This window comes from Peromyscus californicus, unplaced genomic scaffold (genome assembly GCF_007827085.1).
Source record: "Peromyscus californicus insignis strain IS unplaced genomic scaffold, ASM782708v3 Scaffold_6__1_contigs__length_162567912, whole genome shotgun sequence".
NCBI classification, from domain to species: Eukaryota; Metazoa; Chordata; class Mammalia; order Rodentia; family Cricetidae; genus Peromyscus; species Peromyscus californicus.
The window spans coordinates 75,231,330-75,257,001 of record NW_026294584.1 but is presented as its reverse complement, the minus strand read 5'-3'; the positions used below and the strand labels follow the sequence as shown (position 1 = coordinate 75,257,001).

The 25,672-nt window shown below is 39.7% G+C and overlaps 1 protein-coding gene across 3 annotated transcripts in view; it reads right to left on the bottom strand.

Moving 5' to 3' along the window:
• Positions 1 to 20,697: 20,697 nt before the first annotated feature.
• The window catches only part of Ppm1k (protein phosphatase, Mg2+/Mn2+ dependent 1K), a 63,012-nt gene continuing 58,037 nt past the window's right edge, over positions 20,698 to 25,672 (bottom strand). For all 3 annotated transcript variants that reach the window (XM_052719677.1, XM_052719676.1, XM_052719675.1), the window contains one exon: positions 20,698 to 25,305. In XM_052719677.1, the coding sequence (XP_052575637.1) occupies positions 25,174 to 25,305 (132 nt within the window). In that variant the 3' untranslated portion in view covers positions 20,698 to 25,173. The remainder of the gene's footprint in view (positions 25,306 to 25,672) is intronic.

The following is a 25,672-nucleotide window of genomic DNA, read 5'->3' as shown; positions in this document are numbered from 1 at the left end:
ACGTGATCAAGCAAGAACAGGGGCTGAGGGCTCTGAGCCTGAGAGAGATGCAGTCGCCTGTTGTGCAGAACCCACCTCGGGCTGGCTAAGGCTTGTCTTAGATTCTGATAAAACTGCTCACTTCAAACCACTTAGTCTTCTATGCCCACCCTGCAGCTACCGAGTGAGACACCTAAATGAGGTCTCTGCCTTTTAAAACCTGGGTTCTAAGCCAGGCAGTGGTGGAGCACACCTTTAATCTCAGCACTCGGGAGGCAGAGGCAGGTGGATCACTGTGAGTTTGAGGCCAGGTTGGTCTACAGAGTGAATTCCAGGACAGCCAGGGTTATACAGAAAAATCTTGCCTTGAACCCCCCTTCAAAAAAAAAAAACAAAACAAACAAACAAAAACCTGAGTTCTGCATACTTGGGACCACACCTACATCCCTGGAACACTTGAGTGTGATCCCAGACAGCTAGAATAAAGACTTCCAATTGACTATATACTGTCTGAGTGGTCATCTCTGGTGAGCTCGCCATAACACTTGGAGGTCACAACCTGTGTCCCCAGGTCTAGCCACTCTTCCTCAATAAGCCAATTAAAAGAGCTAAATAAAAACGGGAAGCAGAAAACAGGGGTGTATTCAATGTGGCCACAATGGGAAGAGGGACAAAGAGATCCAACAGACCCCTCAAGTCCATTTTTAGGGTCCTGAAGTGAGAATACAGTTTAAACACAGTGTGAGGATTTCTACAGCTAAGCATTCCTAGTTAAGGTGCGGTCAGGGCCACCATTGACTCATCTTTATCTGGGTTTTCGTCTTATCCTGTAAGGTGATCTGACATGATGTCAGAAATGTGTGAATTCTTTCTGTGAGACAGCTGCTCTCTGGCTGCTGCTCTTTCCTCCCCTAGCTTGAGAGTCCTGGGAAACTCCCGTATCCTTAGGGAGTTTCTAGTCTTTCAACGGTCTGATTTCAGATTGACAGACACAAGCGTCTCTTTAGAATGTCCTTCTGCCTGCCACACCAGTTACCTGGAGGGATCAGGTTGACAAAGATTTTCCCCAGAAAAGCCACGGGTTATTACATGTGACCCAGGAATAGATATGGATAGGTCTGAGGGAAAAAAAAATGTCCATTTTTGGTGTCAAAATTTCTCAAACATGCAGTGGGTTTCTGGTTAAAAAAAAAAACAGAAACAAAGGAACACAGAACCACAGAACCCATGTTTAATGGGAACCATCAGTCAAACTCACCAAGATGTTTGAAGATGGGTCTTAGCATACATCCCCAGAAATGTTGGAGAGGGGACACACATATAGCAACATTTGGTTATCTCAACAACTAAGAAGTTCCTCTAAGCTGTAGGGACCTTGACTCAGGCCAGACTGAGACTTTTAGCTTTAAGGATAAAACAAATTGTAGGATGAGTTTGTATAATAAAGGCATTTTAATGTAAGTAAGCACAGGAGTTAAAAGGATAAAACCCTGCTCAAGGAAAACTGTAAGATTTGTAAGAAATAAAGAAGCAAGCACAAAGAAAGAGGAGAGGGGGTACTGTAGAATTTGTGTTTAGTTTTGGTATAAACTGGACATTTTCAAATTAAATGTTTATTTTACCATATAACTTAATTCACATGTAGTTTTAAAGAGTTTTTATTATTATCAATTACCAATTTTATTAGTATTTCTTAATAGATCATTTTAAGTAAAAGACATTGCCTACTTGATTTTTTAAAAATTTTGTTCCCTACGACTTTGTGAAACACACAAGATAAGCCAGTTTGGAGGTAGCAAATATTTCTGTTGTCTATAGATCCTTCCATTTTTCCAAGTACTTGCAAATTAGTAATTATCACACATGTCACTAGAGTACCAGGTGGCTGCTTTATCTCCAAGCATGTCCCTATGCATTTGAGGGGAAATGTCAGGAGACAAAGGCTAAGTGACGAACACATTTCAAAGACAAGAAAAACCAGGACAAACAAAACAGAAACCAAAATGCCTTCAAAGTTCCAAAAGCAAACAAAATCTGAAACTGAAGGAAATAGCCAGAATCCAAAATGTCTTTAGAAATCCAAAAGCAAGCACGCAAACAAAGCAAACCAAAATCTATACCAAAATGCTTTCAAAGCAAACGAACTAGATACACTAAACCAAATACTTTGAAAGCAGACTGAAAGTATCTGTCAAAATGAGGTCCTTGCTAACCAGCTCAGAAAAATCAAGACAGTCAACCAAACCATGGGAGGTTGGAGCCCCAGGAAGGCTCACCAATAATCCCACTGAGGAAGTAGTAACTCCAGGCAGTCTGGACTCAATGAGTGGGTTCTTGCATACACCTGACTTCTTTCTGTTCAGGTGATTTCTCCAGGGGAAAGTGGATCATTTCAGAGCCCCAAACTGTGCTCTCTAATTGTCAGTGCAAAAACCACACTTTAATCTTAAAGAGAATAGGAGATAGTTTATTCTGGAGCTGTTATGAGTGATCATAGCTCAGGAGCACAGGTTTAGGTTACCCAACATTCCATGTCCCAACATGGAAGCAGTTTTGAGAAGTTTTACCTTTTTACAGAACAAAGACAGTCATAAGTCAAGACAAGTTTAAAATACATTGGTAGGTACATCAGAGACACAGGCACAAGCAAGGTGGAAGAAACTTTTCTATAGGTCCGAGATGCTATCTGGTAACATTCTTGGCTTTGGGGTTGGTAGAAGCTAGTGGTCTGCTAAGTTAAAGATTCCAAGTGTTTTATCTATTAGTCATAGGATATTAACTCTGACACTGAGGCAGGCAAGGAATGGCTGTTTTGGGTGACTAGAACTAGCTCAAGATAATATAATTAGCCAGTTAGTCTCTGCAGACACGGCTTCTTTTTAATAGTTAGCATTCACAGAAGGAAGTTTATTGACTCACCAGGGAAGACACATATGAGGTATTGGTCACCCAGTTTCTCGAGCACCTTTAAATATGTACAAATGTAAAGAAAGTTGAGAAAGTCAATTGTAGTGATATATTGTGTACTCTAACAAACTTGCCTGAGGATCAGAGGACAGAGTCAGCCACTAGATTAAACATAGAGGCCAGGCAGTGGAGGCACACACCTTTATCCCAGCACTTGAGATCTCATGCCTTTGCTTGGGAAGCACACATGTCTTTAATCCCAGGAAGTAATATGGCAGGGCAGAGAAAGGTATATAAGGTGTGAGGAAACAGGAACTCACTCTCTTTAGGCTGAGGATTTCATAGAGGTAATAACTAGTGGCTGGCTGTTGTGCTTCTCTGATCTTTTAGGTTTCACCCTGATATCTAGCTCTGGATTTTTTGTTAAAAGACAATCTAAGATTTGAACAACATCATTACAGGTATACCACATAATCCTATAGGCCAAGCAGTCATAGAAAGATCAAACTGAACTCTAAAAGATATGCTAAATAAACAGAAAGGGATAACAAAAAACCCCAGAAATAAATTACATAATGCTTTATTAACTTTGAATTTTCTCAATGCTAATAAGAAAGGAACAACAGTTGTGGAGACACATTGGATAATAGAAAAAAACTACAGAATTAAATCAGCCTGTATACTTTAAAGATGTGCTGACCTCAGAATGGAAACCAGGATATGTGTCGCATTGGGGACGAGGTTTTGCTTTTGTTTCCACAGGAAAAGAAAAGCTATGGATACCATCAAAATTGATAAAAGTTGGATTTAAACAAGAGAGACCTCTTAATTAGAAGAGGTGATAGTTCATGAACCAACATAACCGTTCAATTTAAATTAACTTATACAACTAACAAAAGCTTTCATTTGATCAGATACAACTTGCCAAATGGGAACTTCCCCAAAGTTAGGGCTGGGGAAAGGTTTTGTTTTTGTCTTTCGGGAGAATGAATGCTAAGGAATCTGAAGAACACTGGACAAATGAGACATCTGAATAAAAAGGACACGTCATCCAGAAAAAAAAAATGTCCCATGAAAAAGATTTTCTGCAGTGAACCATGACCATGCCTAATAGTGACTTTGAAGTCTCCAAAAAGATGATGGAACCCCACAACACTGATTCCATCAGTACTATAATAATGCCACCAAGCTGACAAACACCACTCAAAGATTGGCTTTGTACTACAAACTGTTCAGATCAATATCGAGATGGCTAGCTGAGATGATATAGCCTCACAGACTACTCCAATCAAGACTTGACCATAATCCTAAATTTTCTTGTGTTCCCCATAAGTCTACCAGCACCCCTAATCAATAGGAAGTAGCCTAGAAAACTATGCCCACATTCCCAAAAAAAGAATTATGGATGTTTGTCTTTGTTTAGGAGTTGGTTAAAAATTGTTATTGGTCATAGACAATCTCTAAAAGAAGAAAAGGGAATATGATACAGAAATGTATATGATAGGATAAAAGGGTAGATTATTGAATCTACTCTAAAAAAAAAGAGAAATGATAGGATAAAAAATAGATTATTGAATCTACTCTGAAAAGAAAAAAGAGAGAATATGGTTATGATAAGATTAAAAGGTAGATTATTGAATCTACTTTTTAAAAGCAACTACCAGTTTTAAATATTTTACATTGGACTGGATTTTTGTATATTGTATACAAATTTTGTATATTGATACAAATTTGAGATTATTTTTGTAGAATGTACTGTGCTACATTTCTAATCTTGTTCAAGGTATTGTACCTATACAACTCATTTAACAACGTAATCAATCTTGTAGTCCTTGAAAGTTATTACCAAATAATGAGGATATAAAGACATGCAAGTTAGTAGTTAGTCACCATTACAATCAAATTTGTAGGTTAGATATACTTTCAAGGTCAAACAGGTATATTTTAAATAAACAGGTCATCTTCAAACACTTCAGAGATCTATAGAATATGGCATTTAAGATGTTTTAAAAGCATAGATTCTTTTTTTTATGACAATGAGACATGTCTGCTCCTAGCAGCACCAATCTACTTTAGAGATGATGGGCATTGAAAACACTCCATATGAAGTTTAGTTTCTTTGTGGCAAGTTAGCCACTGGGCAAGAAAATGCCCTTGCCTCAACTGCCAACATTATGCTGTCCAAATGGCAAGCAGGACACATTAAAAAAAAGGACTGCCAAACCATGCCAAGACAAGGTAGGAAGACCCTTCAGAAAATCCTGCTTCACAGAAATGTCTGTCAGATATGCTAAGCCTGTAGGCTAAAGATGGATGCCCTAATGTTGCAGAGAAATCTTGGGTGACTGTCCAGGCATCCAGCTGTCTCTGTTATTTCTCACATTTTTTGGAAGTCACTTGTTTGCACTCCTACTTACTTATGTAATATTATTTCTTTCTCAGGTCTCTGAGGGAGTTGAAGATGAGATAGTTATAGTTAGAGTTTTCTTTGTTAACAAATTCAGAAAAGAAATTCACTAAAGAGGTGTAAAGTGTATAAGTTTGAAAGACATTAAAAGATAGTTTTGTGTTGGTAACACAAGTTAGGATAAAAAGTGAATTAGATACAACACTTTGGACTCACCAAAATAGGATAAATAATGCATTATTTTCTCTGAATTTGTCAAATGTTTATGGACTAGACATTATTAATGTAGTTCTTGACTGTAGATATTGTATATAGTTTTTTATATTAGTTATAACCCTCTTTTATTATTTTAGACAAAAAAGGGGAAATGTAGTGATATATTGAGTACCCTAATAAAATTTATCTGAAGATCAGAGAACAGAACAAGCCACTAGATTAAACATAGATGCTGTGGGATGTTCTGTATGGCAAATGTGTTGCTGATTAGTCAACAAATAAAACACTGATTGGCCATTGGCTAGGCAGGAAGTGTAGGCGGGACAAGGAGGAGAATAAAGCTGTGAAGTGGAAGGCTGAGTCAGAGAGACACTGCCAGCCACCACAATGAGAAACAGCATGTGAAGATGCCGGTAAGCCACGAGCCACGTGGCAAGGTATAGATTTATAGAAATGGATTAATTTAAGTTATAAGAACAGTTAGCAAGAAGCCTGCCATGGCCATACAGTTTGTAAGCAATATAAGTCTCTGTGTTTACTTGGTTGGGTTTGAGCGACTGTGGGACTGGCAGGTGAGAGAGATTTGTCCTGACTGTGGGCCAGGCAGGAAAACTCCATTGACACATAGAGACCAGGTAGTGGTGGCATACACCTTTAATCCTAGCACTCAGGAGGCAGAGATCTGTCTGGATCTCTGTGCATTCAAAGCCACCTTGGACTACATGAGATTGATTCAGTGTAGGAGAGAAAACAGATCCAGGCAGTGGTGGCACACACCTTTAATCCCAGTACTTGAGCTCTCACATCTTTAATCCCAGTACTGAGCAGCACACATGCCTTTAATCCCAGCATGTGATGGCAGGATGGAGAAAGGTATATAAGACATGAGAAGACAGGAACTAAAGGCTTTTTGGCTGAGGAAGCTCATTCAGCTAGAGGTCTATTGGCTGAGGCTTTTCAGGCTGAGGAGTTCTAGAGGTAAGAGGTGGCTTGTTCCTTTGTTTCTCTGATCTTTCAGCATTTACACCAATATCAGGCCTGGGTTTTTTACTAAAAGACCATTTAAGAATTCAAGCAACACAGAACCATATATATATATATATATATATATATATATATATATATATATATATGGTTCTGTGTGTGTGTGTGTGTGTGTGTGTGTGTGTGTGTGTGTGTGTGTGTGTGTGTGTGTGATATAAAGTTCAAAAAGAGGAAAATTTCCAATCCAACATTATGAGACAAGAAACCTCCAAAGATTCTTTTTCTGTCCATTTTCTGTTGGCTGTCCACTGCTGGGTATGGGGCCTACCCTTAAGTTTGTTTCCCAAGTGAGACTCCCTTGGAGAAAACTAAATTTTCATTTGCAAGTGGTTACAAATTGAAGATTGCTTCTGGGTTAGGGATGGGGGCATGTGTCCACTTTCCCCTTCAGCCCCAGGACCTCATCTGGTGCTGATGCCTGTGTGCCCCATGCATACTTCTTCTGTCTCTGTGAGTTCATATGTGCACCTAATCCTGCTGATTTAGAGGGTGTTGTCTTCTTGGTGTCCTCCATCACCTCTGTCTCTTAAACTCTTTCTGCCACCTCTTCCAATGGGGTTCCCTGAGTCCTGTGGAGAGGAATTGGATGGAAACATTTTGTTTAGGGCTGAGTGTTCCAAGGTCTCTCACTCTGCATAATATCTGGCTGTGGGTCTCTGTATTTGTTCCCATCTGCTGCAGGAGGAAGCTTCTCTGATGATGGCTGAGCAAGGCATTGATCTATGAGTATATGCAGCATGTGAGTAAGGCAGAATGTCACTAGCAGTTATTTTATGTTGTGGAATAATCTTTTTGTACACTGTGAATATGTATCACTCAGAATGGTTTAATAAAAAGCTAAAAGGCCAATAGCTAAGCAGGATTTTCAGGGCAGAGAGAATGTTGGGTAGAAGAAGGGCAGAGTCTTGAGGAGATGCAGAGCAAGCAGGATGGGAAATATGCAAATGAGGTAAATAAGCCTCAGGGCAGCACATAGATTAATAGAAATGGGTTAACTTAAGTTATAAGAGCTAGTTAAAAACAAGCCTAAGCTATCAGCCAAGCTTTCATAATTAATAAGTCTCCATGTGGTTATTTGGAAGCTGGCTGGTGGGACAGAAAAATCCACCTACAAATAAATTTGTAGTGCACTGGCACTAAGATCAATAGTCAACAAATGGGACCTCACTAAATATATAAAATATATAAAAAGACTAGATATCAAAAAATCAAGTAATCCAACTAAAAAATCGGGAACAGATCTAATTAGAATTCTCAGTAGAGGAATCTCAAATGGCTGAGAAACACTTAAAGAAATGTTCAACATCCTTACCCATCAGCGAAATGCAATTCAAAACTACTTTGAGATTCTATCTTATACTTATCAGAATGGCTAAGATCAATAACACAAGAGTCAGCTCATGCTGGCAAGGATGTGAAACAAGGGGAACACTTCCCCGTTGCTTATGAGAGTGCAAACTTGTACAACCACTATGGAAATCAATATGGCAGTTCCTTAGGAAGATGGGAATTGATCTACCTCAAGACCCAGTTATATCACTCTTGCAGGTACCCAAAGGATGCTTCATCCTACCACAAGGACACTTGCTCAACTATTTTCATTGCTGCTCTGTTCATAATAGCCAGAAAATGGAAATAACCTAGCTGTCTCTCAACAAAGAATGGATAAAGAAACGTGGTACATTTACACAATAGAGGTTACTCAGCTATTTAAAAAATGACATCATGAAATTTTGAGGCAAATGAATGGAACTAGAAAAAAATCATCCTGATTAAGGTAACACAGATCCAGAAAGATAAATATGGTATGTATTCACTTATAACTGGACATTAGCCATCAATAAATGATAGCCGTAGACCCAGAGAGGTTAGGTATAGATGGTGGGTGTTGGGGGGCACTTGGATCTCCCTAGGATAGGGAAATAACATACATTTTATGAGTGAATTAGAGCAGGGATAAGAATGAGAGGGTCTGGTAGGGAGAGGTGATGAGGTTGAGGAAGGGAATGAAGTGAGAGATGGTTGTAACTGAGGGGACTTTGTGAGACAGTTTGAAAACCTAGTGCAGTGGAAACTTCCTAAAATAGTTGAAGGCAAACCCAATAAAGTTTCCAAATAATGAGGGAGACAGAGTCCCAAATGACCATCCCTTGACACCAAAGGAAGCATCCAGTACTAAGATTGGGTTGCATTCAATTGAGTTGTTGGCCAAAGGGGTCCCATGGAAATCCCCAAACAACCCAGACTATTTCCAAGATAACAGGTTGTTCTCCACAAACTGACAGCAGGCCCCATTGCTGAAAACAACACCCACCCAATTCATTGAATATGGAGAGGGTGAGCTGGTGCCTACATAGAACCTTCGCCCCTATATTCCAGAGTCTTTGGTGTAGGACATACTTTGCAGGCTACCAAAAGAAAAATATAAACACCAACCCAGCCACAAAACCTTTGTTCTACAATCTTTCCTGCCTGTAAAATATGCTAGGGCAATGGTGGCAAAGCTTGAGGAAGTAACCAACCAATGTGTGACTTGACTTAAGATGGAACCCATACCTGATACTGCTTTGGTGACCAAGAACCAAAGACTAGATATCTCAGAGACCTAGGGTTAAACCAAATTCTACTGGTCTAAAAAACACAAAAAGTCACAACAAAATGACTCCTAATGATATTCTGCTGTGCTCATAGACCAGTGTCTTGTTCAGTCATCATTAGAGAATCTTCCTCCCCCAGATGGGAACAAATACAGAGACCCACAGCCAGACATCATGCAGAGAGAGACTTGGAACACACAGCTCTAAATGGCATGTCACCATCAAAGATCTCCCCTTAAGAGTTCAGGGAAGCTCTGAGGAAGAGGAGGCAGAAACAGTGTAAGAGCCAGAGGGGATGGAGGGCAGCAGGAGAACAAGGTCCTACAAGTCAACTGAGCAAAGCTCATGTGAACTCACAGAGACTGAAGCAGCGTGTGCAGGGCTTGCATGGGCCTGCACCAGGTTCTCTTTGTATATGTTATAGCTTTCAGTTGAGTAGTTTTATGGGACTCCTGAGTGTGTAAATGAGTAGGTCTCTCATTCTTGTGTCTTCTCTTGGGCTCTTTTCCTTCTGTTGGGCTGCCCTGTCCAAATTCAATATGATAATATGTTTTTGTTATCTCTTACTATGTTTTATTTTGTTCTGTTTGGTTGCTATCTCTTAGAAGTCTGTTCTTTTCTAATGAGGGACAGAAAGGGAGTGGATCCAGATGGGAGGGGAGGTGGGAGGAACTGGGAGGAGTATAGTGAGGGGAAACTGTAATCAGGATATATTAAATGAGAAAAAAATCTATTTTTAATAAGGGGGATGCCAAGAGGGGGGAGCATGAGCAAGCTCAGAATGTCTAGGATGGCATACTTAAGTTTTTGGATAGTATCTGAAAGAAAATGATGAAATCAACAGGAAAAGTTACTCAGAAAACAGGGAAAGTTGACCCAGAAAACAAGACAGACTTAACAGTGTTGTCCAGAGGGAGGTTGTACAGTGCCTGTGGAGAGGGAGGGGCTTCTGGGAAAGATAAGTACTTATTTTATTAAAGAGATAATTATTCCTCCCCACTCCATAGCATATCTTCAGATGAACTGGATACCCTGTGGAGTGAACTTCAGGCCAGATGATTGTCAGCAGATTAACTGTTAAAGGAGGAAACAATGGTATGTACTGTTTTAATCTTGGATCTGTTCACAATGTCATGTCTCCATCCAGAGCCAGAGGTATTCCACACTTTTGACGAGAATGCCGAAGGAGGTGTGGTAGTGATGTTTCCCATTCTAGTTTATCAGAAATAAAGGAAGAGGGGTCCGAGGTCTATCATGAGGTGTCGATCTTCAACGACCGCTAAGGCTACTAATCCCTGCCCAAGCTACCTAATAATGCCAGTCAGAAAGAGATTTCACATAGTTCATATAGGTCTGATAACTTGTGAGACGGCTTTGCAGGAGAGACTGGAGCTGGGACAATGATGGGTGGGATCACACCTTGACCAGAACCACATATATATAGAAGATATGCTGGGTGGTGGTGGTGGTGGTGGTGGTGGTGGTGGTGGTGGTGGTGGTAGGTATATACCTCTGAATTTGTTCCCTTTCCCAATGTGCCACATTGAATAAAACGCCTTTCTCAGATTTTCACTCATGTATGCCTCTGGAATCGATAAACTGAGGATTGATAACCAAACCTAGCCTTTTAGGCCTTTTAGGTCCAGATTTGTGCCCCCAAAACTCTGGCGACATTAGGAACAGTGGCACCATGGGGCAATCAAGTCTGTAAACACAGTGCAGATTTAGTGAACTTCATAATGCTTCATTGCTAGAGATCCTGGACTTTGCACAAAAGGGGAAAAATATCACAGGATAGGAAAGTAAAAAAATTCAATATTCAAAGAAAATTTTCCCAATGAAACCAGGTGTGGTGGTATAAGCTACTTGGGAATATGAAGCAGGAGAACTATGAGCTATGAATTCTAGACTAGCAGTGTCAATTTTTTTTTAAAGTACACAAAAAAAAACCCAGTGAAATTAGTGGTTTATTCCAATACACAGCTTCATGCTGAATCAGTCACGAAACACAAAAACAAAACCCTATATTCTTTCTCTATACACTGAAGATCAACAGCAAGGCCACATCACATTCTGATTTTGGAACCATTGAAACCAAATACAGCAAACGCTGTATACATTGGGTGTAGTATAGCCCAGTGACTGGACAAGGCCCCAGAATTGAACTCTACTGCTGAAAAAAATGAAAACAAAGCATAAATTATATACAGTATTGACAGAGAAGGGTCTCTAAGATATATTAATAGGAAATAACAAGTTGATAACTATCACATCACCTACAAGTTCATTTATGCTGAAGTAAGTACAAGTCACCACATAATACACACCATCATAGAACACAACTATTATTTTTATATGCACCCAATTATTTACATAATCACATTTTCTTTGCAGAAAAACTTCCATAAAGACAGCCTTTGAGCCAGGAGAGGTAGTGTGCACTGGGGAGGCAGAGGCAGGTGGATCTCTGTGAGTTCAAGGCCAGCCTAGTCTATATAGTGAATTCCAGGACAGCCAGGGCTACATAGTGAGATTTATGTCTCATACTTGTCTCAAAAGACCCCCACCCTCAAAAATAGACAACCTCTGAAATGGTAACAACTTATGGGAGAAAAATCTCATTGGAAGGCCAGTATATCCCTGTATTGTTTAAAGACTTCCCGACATGTTTATCTAGTTCTCTAAGGACTTTTGCAGAGCTATCTGTATCCTCCACCCTCTCTTTTCTGATCTCTTTTACCCTCATTGATGTAACTCAGTCTTATCTCCTTGCAATTCCTCAATTGTGCACACACGGATCCCCTCAAAACTTTTCACCAGCTATTCCTTTTCACTAGAATGTTTTCTATCAATCTGTATTTTTGTTTTGTTTTGGTTTGGTTTGGTTTGGTTTTAGTTTTTCGAGACAGGGTTTCTCTGTGTAGCTTTGTGCCTTTCCTGGAACTTGCTTTGTAGACCAGGCTAGCCTCGAACTCACAGAGATCCGCCTGCCTCTGCCTCCCGAGTGCTGGGATTAAAGGCGTGTGCCACCACCGCCTGGCTTCAATCTGTATCTTGCATTCCTTCACTTCCCTTAGGACTTTCAAAAGGTAATGTTTTGGTGAGGCCTACTGACTTACAAATTGAAATCTGAAGTTCTCTTAGTCAGCATTCATGATCTTCCTCATATTTTATTGTGATTATATTACTCATTATTAAGTTTCTCTTTCTTTTGCCACATGAGTGGATTCTTTTTCATGGGTGTAGGCTTGTATTTGCTGTGCTCACCTTAGTTCCTTGAATTATATTTAGCATGCTAGTTGTTGTTGAAAAAAAATGTGTTTGTCAATTCGTAAATCTTCATAACATTGAATTCACAAATTTAAAAAATAAAGACTGTATTTCAAAGATAGCTGCCAATTACACAAATGAAATATTAGAACAAAATGTATGAGGACCTTATGGACTCTACAGAATACAGTTTGCAGACTCCTGGCTCAATACTGAATCAGATAGCTCTCACACAACCTAACTGCACATTCAATTAACCTAGAACGTCCATTTTCAAACAACTAGGAGTAAATCAGACATTTATGAGAACTTGTGTGAAATCACCAGCTAGTTCTTGTTGTGAGCAATAGGAAGACAAGAGCCAGCATATTTCCCATGTGACAAAGATCAAAAGTCAGAGCAAAATTTATGTTTATCATGTTGCAGGTCTCCTTTATTTTTTCTAAAAGAAAACGTATGTGGAATTTTCCACCATCTAAAAATCTGAGTGGAAATTGATATTGAAGCTTTTTATAAGAAAAAGAACAACATGTAAACTTAGGATAATCTTATCACATAAAAACAGGGGATGGGAATAATTCCTTTCATGGAATAGGCATTTTAGAATAAACTCTGATGCTTGGCAATTATTCACCAAGAGTAAAAGCATTGTAATTACTAGTTGCAACTTGTAGCACTTAAATTTGGCCTTTCCAGTTTTACCTACTATATTAGAAACATCTCAGTATTAAGGGCCAAATCTTGTGTTTTTATATGGTGCTATTCTTAGAGTAATTATTGGATCCAGCCTTTGTAATCACTGTTATAAACTAAATGATAGTGTAACTAGATCTATAAACATTAAACAGACCTATAAATTTTGAAACGCACTGTGGCAAAATGCTGAAACGCTGTCTGCTTCAATAGCTTCTTGAGACATTTATTATTAATTTAAAATTTTAAAATATTTAAATTTATTGCTTTATTATATTTTTTGTTTTGTTTTTGTTATATGGTCCAGGATTGCTTCAAACTCAGTACCTTCCTTCTTCAGCCTCCCAAGCATTGGCTTTACAGGTATGTACCACCACAACGGGCTTTCTTTGAAGTGTTTTTTTTTTTTTGAAGTTATAATTTCATTACAATATTTCTCCTTTGCCTTTTCTCCATCCAAACCCTCCCATAATACCACTCTCTGTTCTTCTTTAAATTCCTAGCCTCTTTATTTTCCAATTGTTATTGCAGGTATATAAGTATATGTATGTATGTATGTATGTATGTATGTATGTATGTATCTATCTATCTATCTATCTATCTATCTATCTATCTATCTATATTTGTAAGTATAACCTGTTTGGTCTATATCATGCTACCTGTATGTGTATTTTCAATGTGGAACTGGACAACCAATTGCTGTGCTCTTCCCTGGAAAAGACCACCTCTCCCACTCCCAGCTATACTCAGTTGCCCGCAGTTCTTTGTGAAGGGTTGAGGCCTCACCTCATAGGCTTTTTTCCCCCTCTTTCTATTTTGTTTGGCATGTTCATTGGTGCCATCCTGGTTTGCTTCATATTTGGACAATCATGTTGATGAGATTGTGGGAGTAGCTTCTGATGTTGCTAGGAGACACAATCTCATAGCAACCCCCCTGATCTTTAGATTTTACAATCTTTCTGTCCTCTCTTCAGTAATATTTCCCAAGCCTCAGAGCAGGAGCATTTTATAGGTGTATCCATTGAGACTTGGCTCCACAACTCCGCATTTTGCTTGATTGTAGTTTTCGGTAGTGGTGTCCATTTGTTGCAAAAAGAAATTTCTTTGATGAGGGATGGAGATGAATGTTCATAACTTGTAAGATATTATGCTGGTTTAGTAAATCAGTGGTTTTAGAGTCTCCTGCAGTAACAATGATGCCACAAGCACGGAGTTGTTGGTTAGGTTTCCAGCAACAAGCCTAGTCTCCCTCTTGTTGAGAAAGTCTTAAGTCCAATTAGAGATCTGTTGGGTACCACCACAGTATGCATGCCACTACTTTGCCCTTATGGTTATCCTGCTATACTGGTGGTTGATGTGGTTCATAGGTTGTCACAGCAGGGTAGGACTATTGGTTGCCTCCCTCCTTTGGAAGCTTACATGGTGCCTTCTGATGCCATGAAAGCTAATCCTCAGGGAAGGAGGAGACTTTCAGATCAGTTCCAGCACAGGGGCCTCTGGGCCCTGTTTCTGAAGTACACAGTGTCTTAAAAATATTTAAATATAAAATTTTAAAATTGATTATTATTCTGTTTTTGCTTTATTTTTGGAGACAGGTCTCAGTACATATTCCAGGCTGGCTTCAAATTCAGTGGCTTCCTACTTCAGCCTCCTGAGTACTAACTAGCTTTACAGGCATGTACCACCACACTGGGCTTTCTTTGAAGTTTTCAAAGCCAAACATCAGAACAGAACAGGAGGCACTGGCATGTTTTCCTTGTTAACACTTAGGCTAATTATGTTTGAACTGGTAGACAAGCAGCTCAAGGGTAGAAAAAGAGTGTAGCTACTACAAGTGTTTGGAGTTTGAGACATCAAGCTCACAATTAAGGTTCTGATTCATGTCTGGAATCAGCATGCTAGAGAAAGAAGGGCACCAAGAGGGCAGCTCACTTAGTGCTTTGTTTTGTTTTGCTTGCTGTTTCATGGGGCTGAAGATCTAATAACTAATATATCTATATTTTGTATACTTACTTAATCCATTCAAATGTTTGTGTATACCCCTTATGGCAGAGAAAGTGGTACAAAGTAACAAGAGATTTAAAAATAGTAAAGACGAGGTGCTGTGGGGTGTTCTGTATGTTAAATGTGTTGCTCTGATTGGTTAATAAATAAAACACTGATTGGCCAGTAGGCAGGAAGTATAGGTGGGAGAAGGAGAGAGAATTCTGGAAAGTGGAAGGCTGAGTCAGAGAAGATGTTAAGATACCGGTAAGCCACGAGTCACGTGGCAACTTATAGATGCATAGAAATGGGTTGATTTAAGATATAAGAATAGTTAGCAAGAAGCCTGCCACATCCATAAGTAATATAAGTCTCTGTGTGTTTACTTGGTTGGGTCTGAGCAGCTGTGGGACTGGCGGGTGAGAGAGATTTGTCCTGACCGTGGGCCAAGCAGGACCAGGAAAACTCTAGCTACAATGAGGGGTGTGGCTCAGTGCTGGAACGCTTGTCTAACATGCATGGACGCTGAGTTCTACCCCTAACGAACAAAGAAACGAAAAATTGAGAAACAACCAATGTTTCCCAACAAAGGAGAACATAGTTTCCTTTGTTTAATATAATTTTGATCATCTATAGTGTATTAGTTACTTTTCTTATTTCTCTGACCAAAGACCTGATAAGCAACCTAAAGAGAAAAAATTACTCTCACAGATTGTATTGTTACTGTTGTTGTTCTCAGAGCTTAAGGAATACTGTCAATCACTGTAGCGAAGGCAGGGTGGAAAAGTGGGCAGTCACATTACATTCTCTGTCAGGAGATGAATGCTGCTGCTCTGCCCACTTTGTCCTTTTTGTTCAGTCTGGAGCATCAGCCCAGGGCTGCCTACCCTCCAGGTAGACCTTCTCGTCAATTGGCACACACTATTTTTGCAATGGTTAATCTTCATGGTCAACCTGATTGGCTTTAGAATCACCATGGAAACACAGCTCTGGGTATGTTTAGATTTGTCTGGACAGGTTAAATGAAGAGGGAAGACTTGCCTGGAATGTGGGCAGCCCCCGGACCTGGGGCTCCCGACTGAACAAAAAGGAGAAAAGTAGGCAAAGCAGCATTTGTCTTCTAGTTGTAGATGTGATGTGACCACCTGCCTTTCCATCTTGCCTTCAAGGCAATGTGGACTGTATTCCTTAAGCTGTGAGTGAGAGCAACAATAATATTATGTAGTCAGTCTTGTCTCTGTCTATCAGCCTCTTAGGATGTGCCATGGTATCCTGGTCCTTGAAAGAGTCCTACACTTGATGTGTGATCAAAACCTTAGTGATTACTGGTTAGATCTTTTTTGCTTCAACAATCCAAGTGTCCACTGTTATCTTTCTGTACACTCCCTAGAAGAAAATGAATGCTTATTACTGTAAATCTGACCAAGAACCCCCAGCTGTAGAGCTCATGGGCCCAGGAGTGACTTACTATTTTGCTAAATGAACTGCTCACTACTTTTCTTTCAATGCCCAGAGATAAGTAATATTTTTATTTTAACACTCTTTTAGACTTTGATTATATACATTTACTTTAAAAAGAAAAAGAAATACAAAGGTCAATTTTCCCCCAGTGAGGAACAGACCCAGGGCCTTGAACATTCTAGGTAAGCATTCTATCCTTGGCCTAGATTCTTAGCAATATATAATTCTACATTATAACTTTTAAAGGATTTATTTTTGTATGTCCATGTGTCTGCATGAACTTATGTGTACCACATGCACATACTTACTCATGGAGGCCAGAAGAGAGCATCAGATCAGCTGGAACTGGAGTTTTAGAAAATTGTGATGTGGGTGCTGGGAACTCAAGAGCAGCTAGAGTTCTTTAGCACTGAGCCATCTCTCTAGCTTTGAACATTTACTCATTTTATTGTGTACGAGAGTTCTAAGGCATTATTTGATTAATCCCAGTGTTTCAAAAATTTGGATAATTTCATGTTTTTATCAGACTGTATATATAATGCCACCACACACACACACACACACACACACACACACACACACACACACACACACATGCTTGTGCTCATACTTATGTAATATGTGGATAGATGATGTTTTGCTCTTTAATTTGGTTATTTCTCTTGGATTAATTGCTGGAGTTGAACTCATTGCTCAGCTGCTAAGCATTTTTACATCCTACACACTATTGCTGAACTGTACTCTGGAATAGTACAAAACTAGAGTGCTTGTATGGAGATAAACCACCAATACTGTGTACTACCCAGCTTTAAATGCTTAAGATTCCTCACTCTTTCAAATTAGCTTTCTTGTGGGCCAATGATATGAGTCAGCAGCTAAGTGTGCTGGGGCCAAGCCTTATAAGCAGAGGTCCGTCCTTGAAACCCACATGGTGGAAGGAGTCACCGATTCCTGCAAGTTGTCCTGTGACATCCACAGGTATGCTGTGGTACATGTACTCCAGAATTCACACACACACACACACATACACACATGCACGCAGAATAAATATAACTGAATATTTGCTTCTGTTGGTTATAAGTAGGACTGAATATTTTTACATGTCTAGTCAACATTTCTGTTCTTTCTTTTCTGACATACCCACTGATGACCTCTGAACACACTTCAGTGGGGGATATTAAATTTTTTTTCTTTACAAATTTTATTCTTCACATGATGAACTGCTCTCTAAATCCTTATTCCTATACTAATTGATGCCGTCAGATTTCATCAAATAAGCTTCTTTGTGCAGTGGACAGTGGTTAAAAGAAGCAACTGTCCAAAATGCAAAGAATAAGTGTCTGTGAAGTGTTCACGTATGAATGGGACTTCGATACCACACCCTCTCCCAAGGCTCAGAGACTGTCTTGGAAGGGGAGACAGAAAGACTGAAGGAGCTGGAGGACAGGGAGGACCAGAGCAAAATTACTTTTAGGACTTGAGAGGATGACTACACCTAGGAATTCATAGCGGCTGTGGCTACCTGCACAAGGCCAAGCCCATTAACACTCCAGCACGCAGCGGAGAGGGGCTCATGAGTCCCACCTCTAGGTGAGCACTTGTTGACAGCTAATGGCTTCTAGGGGTGAGGAGAGTCAGTTTTTCTTTCAGGGAGTGTCTTAGTTAGGGTTTCTATTGCTGTGAAGAGACACCATGACCATAGAAACTCTTATAAAGGAAAGCATTTAAGTATGGTGGCTCACTTACAGTCCAGAGGTCTAGTCCATCATCATCATGTTGGGAAGCAAGGCAGCATGCGGGCAGACATGGTGCTGAAGCTAATAGTCTTACATCTTGATCCAAAGGCAACAGGAAGTTAACTGAGACACTGGGTGGTAATCTTGAGCATATATGAAACCTCAAAACCCACCTCCACAGTGACACACTTCCTTCAACAAGGCCACACCTCCTAATAGTGCCACTCCCTTTGGGGGCCATTTTCCTTCAAATCACCACAGGAGGTGTGGCTCCTAGCAGGTCAATAACCTTTCAGTGGATTGGACTTGGTGGGTTATTGAGAGAGAGAGAGAAAGAGAGAGAGAGAGAGACAGAGACAGAGACAGAGACAGAGGGAGAGAGAGAGAACATGAAGTTGGGAGATGTTAAGGGGAAGAATATAGGACAAATGAGATAAAAATGTATTGTATGTATGTAGGAAATTTAAACACACACACACAGTAAGGACTGGAGTGATGCACCAGTGATTAAGAGCCCTGGTTGCTTTTTCCAGAGGACCTGAGTTTAATTCCCAGAACACACATGGCGCATCACAACTCCACAACTGCCTGTAACTCCAGTTCCAGAGGATCGGACACCCTTTTCTGGTCTCTGTAGGCATCAGGCACACATATGGTACATAGACATACATGCAAACACAATACCAATACACTTAAAATAATAATACATATTTTTAAAAGGAGAAAGACTTCTTGTGATGTTGTGAAAGAATATGTGTAGAGACAACAACACAAAGAAATCTCATGCATGTAAACTGTTCCTTTAGGTTTTGATTGTATTTAAATGAGAGTTTTGAATGCATTTGTATCCTACAAATGTGTAACTAATCATTGTGGGAGTACACACTAAAACAGGAAAACTGGCACAAGGACTTAAATACTTAATCCAATCCTGTGGTGCACACCATAAATCCCAGTACTTTGGAGGTGGAGGCAGGAGGGTCAGAAGAAAGTTCAAGGTCAAGTTTGAGGTCACCTTGAGCTACACAACAAAACAAAATAAAGCAAAATAAAACACAACAAATTCATAGTTGTTTCCCCCAGAATAAATTAAAGTAGAATTCAATGTATTAATTTCTCATTTAAGGGCTGGAGATGTAGCTCAATGCTTGGTTAGTGTATATGAAGCCCTGGGTTCTACCCCAAGTCCATGTAAAAACTGGGTGTGGTGACTCACGTCTACAATCTCGGCACTGGGGAAGTGGAGGCAGAAAGATCAGAAATGAAAAGGTCATTCTCGGCTACATCCCAAGTTCAAGGCTTGGACTATGAATCCCTGACTCCAAACAATTAAAGAGGAAACAAAGGAAAGAATTGCTCTTTGACAAATATCGACTACAATGCTGTTGAGCATATATGAAGTGCTCCCCACAAGCCCCCCACATGACCTGCGTCTGTAGAATGCTAACGCCTGCATCTTACTCAAACAGGAAATTTTAAAACTTCTGTGATAAATACAGAATGCTGAACTCAGTGTGACGGAAAAAAACATCTGTTTCCGATTTCTATATTATAAAAATGCCTACCATGAAATCAAGCTACAAGCGAACTACTATGGAAACCGTCATGGCCTTTTCTCGTGAGTTACCACAAAATATTCTGGAAGATGGAAACAAAAGAGATAAGGAAATAAAAGAAATGGCAGGACAGGTAAGAGTACATCTTGCTGAGTCTGGTGGCACAGACCCAAATCCCTGCATTCAGGAGGCCCAGGCAGGAGGGTCACTTATTTAAGGCTGTGTTGGCAATTTCATGAAACTGTGCTTCAAAATCAAAAGCAGTGAGAAATGGCCTGAAGATCCGCCTTAGTGGCAGGGTGCTTGCCTAGACTTTGTGAAGCCCTAGCTTCAGTCCCTAGTACAAAAATTAAAAGAAAACTATTTTTTTCTACATCTTCTTGACATTAATTAGCAAATAGCTAAAAACTGACTACTGTGGTCGTTTGAAAGAAAATGGCTCCCAAAAGGAGTGGCACTATTAGGAGGTGTGGCCTTGTTGGAAGAAGTGTGTCACTGTGGAGGTAGGCTTTGATGCCTCTTTTGCTCAAGCTTCCTCAGTGTGACAGTCAGTTGACTTCCTGTTGCCGGCAAACTGTCTCAGCTCCAGCATCACGCCTGCCTGCCCGCCGCCACTCTTCCTGTCATGATGATAATGGACAGAACCTCTGAAACTGTAAGCCAGCCCCAGTTAAATGGTTTCCTTTATATGAGCTGCCATGGTCATGGTGTCTCTTCACAGCAATGAAAACCCAAACTAAGACAACTACTAAGAAATTCCAAAGTCTTTATTGACCCTAACTCCTTGATATCATTCAGATCACAGACAAAATAAACACTGAACAATATGGATGCCAAATACGCAGAACTGGAGTTTAGGAGGAGTTTAATATGTGTATTTTATTAGGATGGTTTCACCATTGAGACGGGCAACTTCAGTTTACTCATAGTTACTCTAGCACATACAATTAAAACAACAGCCAAACTCGCTACAAAGGGACATTGGAAATTACAAAACAAATATACACAAGAGAACTTCAGTAGAAATTCAGTTAATTCAGGTCACACCACTGTGCTGCCTTCTGTACTAGAATCCAATGTCAGACCAGTCATTCTTGGTGGTGGGACACATCTAAGTCCTCACAACCCAGAATTCTGTGGCACCATAAACCATTCCAACCATCAAACAACCAATGGGAGCTGCCACAGAGCTAACTGGTCTTATTCCAGCTGTCAAATGCAGCGGACATGTGACCATTTTGCTTTATTCATCTTGCAAAACACAACTTGTTATTCCTGCTTAAGTCATTCTCAGAATGAAATTTAAGAAATTCAAGGTAATGTAACAGCCCAAATCTCAAGGTGCTGTGTTTTATAGACACAGTCATGTGGGGAAACCTGACAGTAAAGAAAAACACAAACACTTGGCTATAGCTGTTAATTTTAAACGTGAACTCCCCAGGTCCCACCCGGAAGCATTTTCTTACTCTTATGTTACCATGAGATTAATTCCATATCCATTCTTAAAAAATTAATAATCGCCGGGCGGTGGTGGCGCACGCCTTTAATCCCAGCACTCGGGAGGCAGAGCCAGGCGGATCTCTGTGAGTTCGAGGCCAGCCTGGTCTACAGAGTGAGTTCCAGGAAAGGCGCAAAGCTACACAGAGAAACCCTGTCTCGAAAAAACCAAAAAAAAAAAAAAAAAAAAAATTAATAATCAAATTTTAAATAATTTCAAACTTCAAATAATTTCTGTACTTTAGATTATATGCTATTACCTCTTCAAAGTAAAAATTTAAAAATGTTGTAATATGAGAAAGTTCATATCATGTAATACAAAGAAGCAAAATTGATCTTTCAAACCTAGGGGAAAATAAAATGCCTGGGCTACATGATGGTGGTGGTGGTGGTGGTGGTGGTGGTGGCGGCGGCTCATGCCTTTAATCCCAGCACTTGGGAGGCAGAGGTAGGTGGATCTCTGTGAGTTCGAGGCCAGCTTGATCTACAAATTGAGTTCCAGGACAGATTCCAAAGCTACACAGAGAAACCTTGTCTCAAAAAACAAAAAACCAAAAAAAAAAAAAAAAAAAAAAAAGCCTGGATTTGAAGCAGTCAAGAGACACAAAGAATTTTAACAAATGAACAGCTGACAGAGAGCAGGCAGGGCTACATTCACTTCTGAATTAATGAAATACTTATGAATTTATAATTGTAAAACATCACAATACTTCACCAAATAACTGGTGGCAACACAAAAAAGATTTTACATACTGGATGTAAATGAAAGGCACACATAAATACAACCAGTACATTTTCTGTACTATATCATTTACACCAAGCTCATACCCACATGGCAAAACTCCCAGCAAAATTCATGCTATGAAGTATGTAAGAACAGTCCCTTTCTTTCTACTATCAGACCATTTTCAATAACAGAGGCATGCATGTATGCTTATCACTTAGGATTATAATAATATATTCTTTAAATTATATTTTAATATTGAGAATTACAAAGTACAGACACGTATTTTTTTTTAATATTGATTTGTAGTTTTATTCAGGTTTGATCTTAACAAATGTGTGTTAAGCAAGTCTACAGGAAAGGATGCAGCCCAGCCCCTACGGAGTCTAGTATTTTCTATGCTTTATCAAGGATGACTAGATTAGGGTTTTAAATTTCTTCCAGGTAAAGCTAGGCATGGGAACACATGCCTATAATCTCAGCACTCAGGAGGTTGAGAGGAGTCTGTCCAAACACACACACACACACACACACACACTAAACCTCACCACCAGCACCAAAAATCTTTTCCAGATGAAACAGGACTAAGTGAACCCAAGGCCATGATCTACAGATTCCTCCTTGTCAAATCTGGAATTCATCTCAATCTGTCATTGACCCTCAAGCCTCTGAACTCCGAGTTCACTCTCAACTCTTGTTTCAAAGTTAAAAAAAAAAAAGAAGAAGGCATGGGGGGAGGGGCAGTAATGTACAGAATTCAGGACAGAAATGGAGCCTACACACCAGAGGCTTTTTGTGCTTGAGAATTTTGCTATGCACATGGTTTACAAGTTCTCCATGCTCTTAAAAGTTGTTTTCATTATTTTGTCCCCACACCTGATTCAACAAGAAAGCGTCTCAGCTCCACTAATCTTCCTGTACTTCTCCATTTCTGACAGTGAGCACAGACTGGACTCTTTCCTGTGGATTTTGGTTGTCTCCTGAGATGGGGTCTTGCTTTGTAGCTCATAGTGAATTCAGGATTCCTCTGCCACGGCCTCCTACGTGTTGGAACTGCACACACAAGCTAACACACCTGGCAAATGTTTTCCTCCTTTCAACTAATGTCCATGAAAAGACCTTAAATTGTTTATTGAGCCTGTTCTAACTAGCATAGGCAGGTAAAGTCAAAATGTATTTTCTTTCATTCCCCAACAAGATAATGAGAAAATTTATTTTGGGACACCTTCTTTCTACTACATATTTAAAACAAAAGTTAAAGGAAGAAAACACATCAGACCTGAAGGCATGTATATTTCATTTTCTTTCTTGTTTCTGCCTCAAAATTCCATGTCATTCTTTACATTCCCTAATTTTTTCATATCTCATAATTTTATATTCAAATTATCACACAATGTGGCTGCTTCTGTTCTTTGGTTATCCACATAAATTACACACAATATAATGTCTCTTATAGCCATTTGTGGTTGATATTTTGTTTGGGGAGACAAGCTGTTACTGAGGCTTCCCTGGAAGTTGTTATGTAGCCCAGGCTGATCTCAAAGTCACCATCCTGATTCTCTTACCTCCTCCTCCCAAGTCCTGAGATTATAGGTATGGGCCACCACGTCTGGCCCCCATATATATTTTTAATCCACAGTGATTGTCTACTAACAACCACTGATTCTTTACTACAGAAAGTCACTCAATCTATTGAGTGTCCTTCAGGATAAATACATCAATAATTTAAAGCTAATTGATAAAGGCTCACAAGTCTGTTCCCTTTAATTTTATATTATTTCAAAATATTTATACACTCATCACACATATACCAAATGTATACAGTTTGTGAAAATAAACTTTAGAGTAATTCCAAACACACACATTTAAGGATTCACAGTTTAACAGCAAATTTATATGCAGGTCAAAATGAGTATAATTTTACATTCCTAATTTACACAGCAAGCTGATATGTCTGAATATCCTTTTTTTAAAGATTTATTCTTCCTCATATATCTCAGCAATGAGGAAAATGGAGACATAAACCTCAAACTATGTCTATAGCAGTATCAGTCATTGTAATATTATCTTTACTAACAAATGACCCAACTTGCTTACTAGGTGCACAAAAAGTGATATAAACATACTATACATAACACACAACAACAGACTTACATACCCCGTCAACAAACACAAACACTGTCAGTGTTTGACTGTATATGCTTTGATCGAAGAGTCTATACATTCTCCTAGGGAGATTAAGGAACAATTGGAGCTATATAGCATATTTAACTACAGAAAAATAGGAATGGATGGGGAAGGGGCTAAAAATAGTTGAAATACACAAGAGAGCTATTTACAAATATGTATACACTTTAGCCATATCTTTTGTCGGGAGAAGTTTCTTTTGCAGGGTTAAATTTACTAAGTGGTCCAGAGTATAAGATATGATACAGGGAAGGTTTCAGTTACTAATTTTCATTTTCACTCCTTGGTGCTTTATTTATTAAAAAATAACACTTGTGGGTATTCCTCCCTTGGGATTCCTGCATCTCCTGGGAGAACTTTTCTTTAATAAACCTATGCTTGTTCTGCTCTAAAAAAATTAAAAATAAAAACAAAAACACTCGTCAGTTGGAGCATCCTGCAGTCCCAGGTACCCAGGAAACTGAAGTAGGAGGACTGTTTGAACCCAGGAGTCCAAGGCCAGTCAGTGAGAACTGTTTTAAACAAAGAAAAAAAAAAAGAAACAGTTGCAAATAGCACACTGACTAGCCATCAAAATTCAGAAAAGCCTGTCTAACTGAATTAAGAACAGAAATCATTAAACAGAAATTGGATCTGCCCAGTAATCTTAAGAATTAGAAAGCCCCAGATCCAATCTCTAGCATCACAAAACAAAATGCATAGATTTATCATTCATCACGTGTACCAAAACCACTTCCTCTTCCACTCAGCTCCGAGTCTCACAAATTCTTCACAGCTTTGTCATGATGCTTACACTGTATTGGGATCTATCAGGTCACAAGGACACATGGGTGCAGACGTCCTTTTGGGTATTACCAGTTTCTTGATATGCCCACTGACACACGGCTGCATAGGAACACTGAGTCCAGGCTGGCAATCAGGCCCATCGTCCGCTGGAGGCAAAGCTTCTGCTGAATGAGAAGTTTATCTCAGAGTTCTTGTACTTTCCCCAGGCACCAAAGGGCACCACCACTGCAGTACTGTTGTCCTCGGTACCGTACTGGATTGCCTACAGGTGCCGGAAGAAGAGGAGAGGAAAGAGCTGGAGTCATTGGACTTGTGTGCACACAGAGAGCATCCTGTCTCTCGAAAGCCAACTGGTTCTACACAGTGAACAAATGCAATCATCTAACAAGGTTTGCGACTGTTTCAACCCTGTATCCATGTTCCATATGGTTATTTGCTGCACATGCATAACAGTCCATCCAACTGTTTCCTGTCCTTCACTGTAGTGATCTTGGCGATAGAAACGCCAGTGAACTGAGACACACCGCTGAGCGGCTCCCAAAGAGGATACACCTGAAATCCTTAGCATGGTGCCAATCATGGTAAGGCCTTAATAAATGCTAATTCTTACCAACAAAACTGCTGGTAGG